Source organism: Monodelphis domestica, chromosome 4 (assembly GCF_027887165.1).
Source record: "Monodelphis domestica isolate mMonDom1 chromosome 4, mMonDom1.pri, whole genome shotgun sequence".
NCBI classification, from domain to species: domain Eukaryota; kingdom Metazoa; phylum Chordata; class Mammalia; order Didelphimorphia; family Didelphidae; genus Monodelphis; species Monodelphis domestica.
The window spans coordinates 350,627,211-350,635,796 of NC_077230.1; the positions used below are offsets into that span (position 1 = coordinate 350,627,211).

At 46.5% G+C, this 8,586-nt stretch overlaps 1 protein-coding gene across 1 annotated transcript; it reads left to right on the top strand.

The window, feature by feature from the left end:
* The first annotated feature begins 5,892 nt into the window (after window positions 1–5,892).
* On the top strand, window positions 5,893–6,728 carry LOC100017413 (hypoxanthine-guanine phosphoribosyltransferase-like). The gene has a single exon (XM_056825897.1). The coding sequence runs from the start codon at window positions 5,968–5,970 to the stop codon at window positions 6,637–6,639; it is 672 nt and encodes a 223-aa protein (XP_056681875.1). The 5' UTR covers window positions 5,893–5,967; the 3' UTR covers window positions 6,640–6,728.
* Window positions 6,729–8,586: the final 1,858 nt, after the last annotated feature.

Here is an 8,586-nt window from a genome sequence, read left to right on the forward strand (position 1 = left end):
TATTATCTTGGTTTGATTGGGGAAACTGGCTATAGCTGAACTTTCATCTGGTCAATGGCAAAGCTAGATTTGAAGCCTGATCCTGCCTGATTGTGGAAGATATTTTGACTCTGGTAAAACCTTGCAGACTCTGCTTCCCTTGGTGGAGCAGCATGGCCCCAGGATCCTGATAGTGGCCAATCTGCTGGTGAAAAGGACCCCTCAAAGTCTGGGCTACACTCCAGACTTCTGGCTTTGAAATTCCAGACAGATTCGTGGTGGGATATACCTTTGACTACAATGAATATTTCAGGAATTTAAGCCATGTCTGTACCATCAGACTGCCAGAGACAAGTATGCCCTGGCTGTGCAGAAGTTCTGAACGCCCCTGAGGAAACCCGTCCCCGAGACATTCCCAGCTCACTTGGTCCCTGGTTTTGGCTATGGGGAGCACATGCTTAATAAAGATTTTTGCATGTACAGTACTTGATAGTCTTGTGCATTTTTATCTTTGAGGAATGTGATTTGCACTACACAAGGTCAAAGAGACATCACTAGCCTTGGGGAGAGGGGATGCACTTGCTGTGTTTGGCTGATGAGTGGGAAATGACTGAAGGCACACTGACTAATGAACCAATGGAAAGAGTTAACAAGAGAATTCCCAAGAGAATTGTGAATAACGTAAGAGATTCAAGTACCTAAGGTGGGGGGTTGGGGGGTGGGTTAGTGGTGGTAGGGAGCGGGGAAGCTGGGTAGCTCAGTATATTGAGAACCAGGCCTAGAGGAGTGTGATAGAGTGTATAAGTCTCTGGGAATAAAGGGTAATTTCCATGGTGTATTATAGACCAGAAAGTTCAGGATAGGTAGAAAGAAGGAATAAGGAGTTGAAAACCATGTGGCTAATAAATACTTGTCCCTTTCCTTCTTTCCATTCCTTTGGTTCCCCTGAGATGCCAGAGGATAGAACCTCTAGCTTATTTTCACAGTTGGTATCAGCCATTTTGGCAGGGGCATCATGAAAAGAAAACTCTTCCTTTGAGGGAAGAATGAGTTGAAAGAAAGCCCAATCTCCACTCACTTTTTTATTTTAATTTTGATATTTATTTGAATAATTGCTTTCATTTATAAAGCTACATATTTCTTTCATTTTACTTTTGTTGTCATGTCAAACACTTCTGCTGCCTGAGTAAGACTAGACCTCTTCCTCCTGCAGGTCTAAGACAGACAAAGAATGTTCTGTGAAATGGAGAGCTTCCTGAAAAGCCAAGTTTAACTGAGTTTGCTCACTGTTACATAGGATGGTTCAAATGCAATCTTGGGTCAAAGACTGAGCAAAGTCCAATGTGCCACATGGATGCTCTCCTGTATCTCGGCTAGGACCCTGTTGGAGACAGATGGGGACAATTAGACACCAGTGAATTCACCCATGAAATGGTCGTGTCAACTTGGGGAAAGCACAGAACTACTGAAACAGTCAGAAAACCCAAGTCTTTAATCAGGAAGGAGAGTCCACCATTCAGCTGACCCCAGCATCTCTGAGAGCATCACCCAGCTAGATTCTCTCGAAAGATCAATAACATTTGGGGAACTAAAGACTGGGAGGTGTGATGGATTGACATGACCAGGGCTACAAGGAAATGGGAAGCCCTGCCAGGATAATCTGGGAGAGGCTGAAGCTTTCCAAGGGATAAGAAGGAAAGGGGGCAGCCAAGGGCTGGGCTACCTGCCCAGAGGACTCTGCTACAAAGAGAAAGTACCAGGACAAAAGGGTATTGAACATTCCATTTGGGGCCAGCAGATCCCCCCAACCAGGGCCCTGAAGTCCTTCAGGTCTCTCATTCAATGGGAAATGGCTAGATCAGGAAATTCCCTTGGGGAACTCTCAAGGAATAGGGGCAAATGTGGGCTCTTCAGATTCCAAGCTGACTGTCATGGCCCTTTGGAAAAGGGATCTATCCCCCATTCCATTCACATTCATTCTTTCTAGTGTCTGTGGTGCTGTGGATCTGAGCAGTAAGGAAGGAGCAATGTCCTTATAATAAGGGTCTTTAATGAAAGTGAACAGATGATCATCTGGGAAACCACACTGAACTGGGGCTTCCACTGAATTGCAGAAAATAGATAATTAAATATTCTTTAGAGAAGTGTGGAGAGGGGGCAGCTAGGTGAATTGAGAGCCAGGCCTAGAGATGGGAGGTCCTGGGTTCCAATGTGGCCTTTCTAGCTGGGTGACCCTGGTGTCCACCTGGGATCTAGAAGCCCCAAACTCCCAGCCTCCTAACATTCCATGACTCCCAGTTGAGTTAGCTTGAAGGTGAAAGGCTCAGGTTTGACCAGGTCCCAAGAGAGTCTCCCCTTGAGGGAAAGTCCTACTTCTGGAGTCTCAGACTAACAATAGGTTAAAGTAGCCTAAGTGGGGAGGCCTGATCCCATCAGGTGTGAAGTATCTCTTTTGTCCCAAAGGTTCCTCTGCTTAGGCCCAAGTCCTTCACTCAGGTGGCCCAGCCCTGGGCTGGATCCTTCCCTTTTGTGTCCATTGGGAAGCATCAGCCCCTCACTGTGATTCCTGTCTGGGACTCCTCCTTTCCTTTGTTACCCTGGTAAAGCCAACCAGCTATCCCTCTCACCCTCAGGCCCCCTGTTCCCCAAGAAAGAGGTGCCCCCTTGAATGGCTCCTGGGAGCTGTCCATCTATCAGGGTGGGCTCTCCCAGGGGTCAGTGAGCAGAGCAAAGAGCTTCAGGGCTTGATGTGTCACCCAGCTCTGGGTGGAGGCCTCATGGAGCCCTGAACCCCTTTCCTTCAAGAAAGAGGGGTTTTTCTGACCATTGAGTAGTTCTGTTAGTCAGCACTGGGCACATCCCTGAACTCTCACTGCCCTGCCCTTCCCATTCTCCTGCCTTGGAGCCAAGACTTAGCACTGCTTCTAAGACAGAAAACAAGGACTTTACAAGATTAAAGGAAGGAGAAGAAAAAGGGGGAAGGTCCAACAGCCAGGTCTCTTGGGTTCCCAAAAGCTTAGGACAGACCCAATGGCCTGGGTCTAAGATACAAGGTCTGCAAGAGGCACAAAATGGGTAAATAGCACCTGCCTCAAAGGAGTGTAGTCAAATTTAAATGAAATCTTCTGTGTCAAGAACCCTGAACATGCCATAGACATGTTATAGGATGGTTATGGCCATTCCTTGAACAGGGATAGGGGCAAGGAGCCACCAATGCATATTCCTCCTGGGAGTGGTCATGGCACTGATTGGAAGGTCTACCAACTGAACAATTAACACTCAGCTTTGCTGGCTCTTTTTGCCTGAGGTGCCTTGGCCCCAGGGTGTTTCATGGGCTTCACCAGAAGCCTGTAGCCAAAGCCAGAAAGTCTGCCATCTACATGAGCAACACTGTGTAGGAGCATTCCTGAGCCTGGGGTGGTCACTCCTTGGTTTGGCCCTCCAGCTGCTGTTTCTGATGCCATGGCTGCACTGCAGGGCCCACGGACTTAGCAACTAGGGCTCCTGGGCATACTTTGTCTCCCTCCTAGTAGATGGGAGTTCTCCAGTTCAGAGATCAGAAAAAGTAAAACTTGGGCTTGGGCTGGTTTACTCAGACACTGAGCTCCTTCATCAGTCCTGTTGTGGGTTCATTTGGCAAAGAGCTCCCTGCCTGAAGTGAGAACTAGAACCTCCTTCACTCTGGGTACTTTACACTTAGTAATCAATGAGGAGGCTGATGTGATTAATTGATGCAGGGAGTTAACACCCTCTTCTTTGTCTCTGAGCACTTTGATGCTCTCAGAAAGTATCCCAGAGTTCAAAGGAGCTAAAGGAGGTGCTAAATAGGCAAAGTAAACAACTACCCCCTGGGAGGTCCTGAGTGGGGGGACAAGGGGAGGAGAGGAAGTGACACCTTCTTGGGATGGAAGGGGGCGTGGAGTTATCTGGGAGAGGGGAATAAAAGCCCAGGCCTGCTGGCTCAGAACCCACAGCCCAGCTCAACCTGTGCTTCTGACTGAGAAAGCTTCCAGCAGTACCTGAGCAAAGGTAGGTTTCCTCCTGGGCAAATGCTGTTTCTTTTTTTCCCCCCTCAAATCTGTGCAAATTGAGAGCTTGCTTGGGAGGGGCTTTGGAGTCACTAGAGCTATGGGTTTGCCATCAGGGCTTGTGCCATGGGCATCACTGCATGGCCATAGTCCAGGGTCTTACTCCGCTTAACTTGAGTTTTCTCATCTCCAAGGCAGGCATTTTAATGCCCATAATAGCCTACGTCAAGCAGGCTGTCAGCATCAAATGGGATAATTCATGGAGACGAGCAATAGGTCTGAAGGGGAGAAATGTGCTCATACCAATCCAGTGGCATGTTGGTCTGAACACTCTTGGGTATATGGCAGGCAGGAGTTACATTCTGGGGATAGAGAGCTTCCATCTAAATTCTGATGGCTGCATTGTTACTGGGGGGAAGGGGAAGAAGGACCCCAAGGTTTATAGCCAAGGCTCAGCCCCTTTGCCACCGATGACCAGTTCCACAATGGGCATATCTAGCATGTAACCAAGAAAACCCACTTATCCCAAATGGTATTAAAACAGAAAGCAGACTACAGATGGGAGGTTCTAGATTCAAATCTGCCCTCAGACACTTCATGGACAAGTCACTTAACCCCCATTGCCTAGTCCATACCACTCTTCTGCCTTGGAACCAAATACTTCCTAATTTCCCAAGAGACTAGCTTCCATCTTGGAGAAGGTCACGGGGTTCCTCATTTGTGGCCCTGCTGGCTGAGGACTAGCATAGGCATCTTCTCTAACCTCTTTCACATTTCTCAACTTCCTTGTTTCCCCTCTATTTTGGTCAACAAGCTTCAGACATGAGATAGAATCATTCCAGCAACCATATTATTTCATCTCATTTAAGTCCAACCATTCAATTTCACCTTTACAATAGGTAGCCAAGAATTCCTGTGGAGAGCAGTATTCTCAATTCTCACCTGGAATTTTGCTCTTTTCTTTTTTCTTTTTTTTTTTAGTCGGTGAAGAAGGTTTCTACAGGATCTTTCTTCTCAGAGGAGCTTTTTAGCAATATAAAAGGGAAGTATAGTGAAAGGCTAGTCTGACACTTGACAGATTTTGTAGTTGTTGAGATACGGTCATTTTGAGGTGTATCCTCTGCTTTGTGTCTCCATGTGGTGTTTTCTTGGCAAATATGCCAGTGGTTTGATATCTCCATCCCATTTTACGTGCAATGTAATGCGTTGTGATTGGAGATGATGGACCAGGCTAAAACTGGGACTCATTTTGCACCTCTTCTAGGAAATTCACACAGGGTGAGGTGACTTGCCCAAGGTCCTACAACTATTAAGTGTCCAGGCCAGCTGTGAATTCTCAGAGAAGTCTTCTTGACTCCAGGCTTAGCCCTCTCTCTACTGCTCCACCCAAATGACTTGAACACATTTCAAGTCATGCCAAAGCATTGATGACAATATCTGTTCTCTTTGGCCACAATCTCTTCCAGATAGTTTTGTTCACATTTGGAGTCCTCTTGCCTCCCTCTCTCTGATCTTCCCTGACATATTTCCTCTCCTAGAAAGAGGAATGTGGTTGCCTTTCATTTCTCTGCCCACAGCCTAGGTTGTAGCTAATATCAAGGGGGTGCAGGAGGGGAGAACATTCTGAGAACCAGATAAAGGGCAAGTCCTGAGCCAGGACATGCTGACTAGGACAGGCAAAGAAAGCCAGTAGCCACTGGCCAGGGTCCTATTGCTTTTTCAGCCATGTCACTTGGATACTCCTTCTTCTCTCTGCAGGTACCAGTGGTGAAACAGCAATCAGTGAGACTCAGCTCAGAGCTGTGGCTGGCAGAGGCACATCTTAAGACTTCCCTGACTGCTTCCTCCTCTTCCTCTTCTTCTTCCTCTTCCTCTTCCTCTCTCCTCTCTCCTCTCTCCTCTCTCCACTCTCCCTCTTTCTGGCCAGGCCCCCAGCCCCAGCTGAGCAGTCCAGAGCATCATGGCCAACAGGAGCCCCAGCATCTGGATTGGAGATGATGCACCAGGCTACGACCTGGACTGCTTTAGCATCCCGAAGAATTACGCGCAAGATCTGGAAAAGGTGTTCATCCCTCATGGGCTCATCATGGACAGGATTGAGCGGCTGGCCGGCGACGTGCTCCAGGACATGGGAGGCCAGCACATCGTGGCCCTCTGTGTCCTCAAGGGGGCCTATAAGTTCTTTTCCGACTTGCTGAATGCCATGGAGACCCTGAACAGGAACTCAGACCAGGCCAGTCCCATAATGGTGGACTTCATCCGATTGAGCAGCTACTGCAATGACCAGTCAACGGGCAGCGTGCGAGTGCTGGGGGGAGCCGACCTCTCCAGCCTCGCTGGGAAGAATGTCCTGATTGTGGAAGACATCGTGGACACGGGCAGAACCATGCAGGCTCTGCTTCCCCTGGTGGAGCAGCATGGCCCCAGGATGGTGAGGGTGGCCAGCCTGCTGGTGAAAAGGACCCCTCGAAGTCTGGGCTACACCCCGGACTTCTCTGGCTTTGAAATTCCAGACAGATACGTGGTGGGATACGCCTTTGACTACAACGATTACTTCAGGGACTTAAGCCATGTCTGTACCCTCAGAGAGACTGCCAAGGACAAGTACGCCCTGGCTGTGCAGAAGCTCTGAAGGCCCCTGAGGAGGCCCGTCCCAGAGACATCCCCAGCCCACTTGGTCCCGGGTTTCGGCTCTGGAGAGCTCATGCTTAATAAATAAAGCTTTTTTTTTTTTAACACAACAAAACATTCCCTCATGATGTAATAAACAATCTAATAAAGATTGTGACTATTAAAAAATTTTAGTTTTTTTGAGGTAATTATGTTTTATGAGTATTTAAGTACTAAATTTAAAGCAATATTATTTCTATTAAATGTTACTATTATGACAACCTACCAGAAATGCTGACATGCATTTTGGGAGATAATGATATTTTAAAATTACATAGAAACCCAATTTTTAATGTTCCATTTTATAAAATTTTAGTCCGTAATTCTCTCCTCCCTTCCCTGTCCCTTAAGAAGTCAAATAATTTGCTATAGATCATACCTGTGTAGTCACACAAACTATTTCTATGCTTGCCAGGTTGCAAAGAAAAGTGTCATGAAGAGTCAGACATGAATCATATGACTTAAGAACAACAAAAGAAAACAGACTCTACCCCAAAAATGAAGTTTTGAAAATACGCTTGGTAATGCATTTGGACTTGGTTTTCAAAATCAGTCCTTCAGAATTGTCTTGGTTCATCCTATGCTGAGAAAAATGAAGCCCTCCATAGTAATCATCACGCAATATTGCTGCTGTTGTAGACAGTGTTCCCTGGGTCCTGCTCACTTCACTCTCCATCAGTTCCTAGAAGTCTTCTCTGGTTTCTCTAAAACTCTTGTTCATTTCCCTCCCAGCACAACAGCCTTCCATCCACAAACATGTACCATAGCTGGTTCATTCCCCAGTTAGTGGGCAGCCTCACTTTCTAATTCTTTGCTCCCATAGGATTCAAACTTCTTGGGCTGGCTCACCCTGCAATCCCTGGTAGGAACAGGAGGCAATCCCAGACTTTGTCAGCATGGATTGTACTGAGGAACAACTAGAGTCACTTCCCAATGACAGAAGTCAACTGCAGGGGCCAGAACCTGTTAATCCATTTTTGAGATGCTTCCCGAAGGTTGATGGGGAGCCCCCAAGACACTGACCTCTGAAGCTTGCTTCAGTGCCCAGCACCTGCTGAGATTCCTCTCCCTTTGCTCTCATTCTTTCCTTTTCCCTCAGCAAAAGCTTGTTGGCAGGGGCAACTGATATATTGGGGAAGTCGATCACATGCTTCTGCTCACTCTCTCCCTTCTTGAGACAGGTTTGAAGACTTCTTTTTGACAAAGTAAAGGGCAAGAATAATGAAAAACAATCAAAAGTGAATGTTGTTCAACTGCAAATCACAAGCACGGACATGAGGACATGAAAAGAAATCCAGAAAAACTTGTTCTATCTGAGGGTCTTTAGTCAAGGTAGGCATATTTATCTAGGAAGACACACAGAACCAGAGACCTGGGACTTTCAATGTACTATTGAGCACAGGGTACCTTGATAGATTTGAGGGGAAAATAAGGAGATGGTATGTGACTGTACAAATACCTGGGAGTTCAGGGATACATCCAGGGTCACAGATACTGGTGAAAGATCTATTAGCCTAGTTACACGTGTCTGGGTTGTAGAGAGCTGAATGCAGCTGCTCAAAGGCTCATATTTAATTAAGCTAAGACCTTGGAAAAGATGCAAAATGCTCTTAATGATGTGAGTGAAACTTGGGTGGGCCTCATGGCCACCTAACACGTGCTTCTCTTGCTTGTATTTTCTTTAACCCTTGACCTTTAATAAACCTTGTAAAATAATACTCCTTGCAGAGAGAAACTAATTTCTACCTGCCTCAGTTTCCCTAAATTTTAACTGTCACAGCACTTACTATGTTGAAGGCAGGGATACAATTAATATAAAAGAAGACAGTTCTAAAAAAAAGTGTATAATCACAATTTAAAAAGAGGATACGGGGTCAGCTGCTAGGCTCAGTGGATTGAGAGCCAGACC

What these genes read in the sequence shown, in the direction of transcription:
- LOC100017413 (XM_056825897.1), top strand. Translation starts at nt 5,968, where the DNA reads ATGGCCAACAGGAGCCCCAGCATCTGGATTGGAGATGATGCACCAGGC.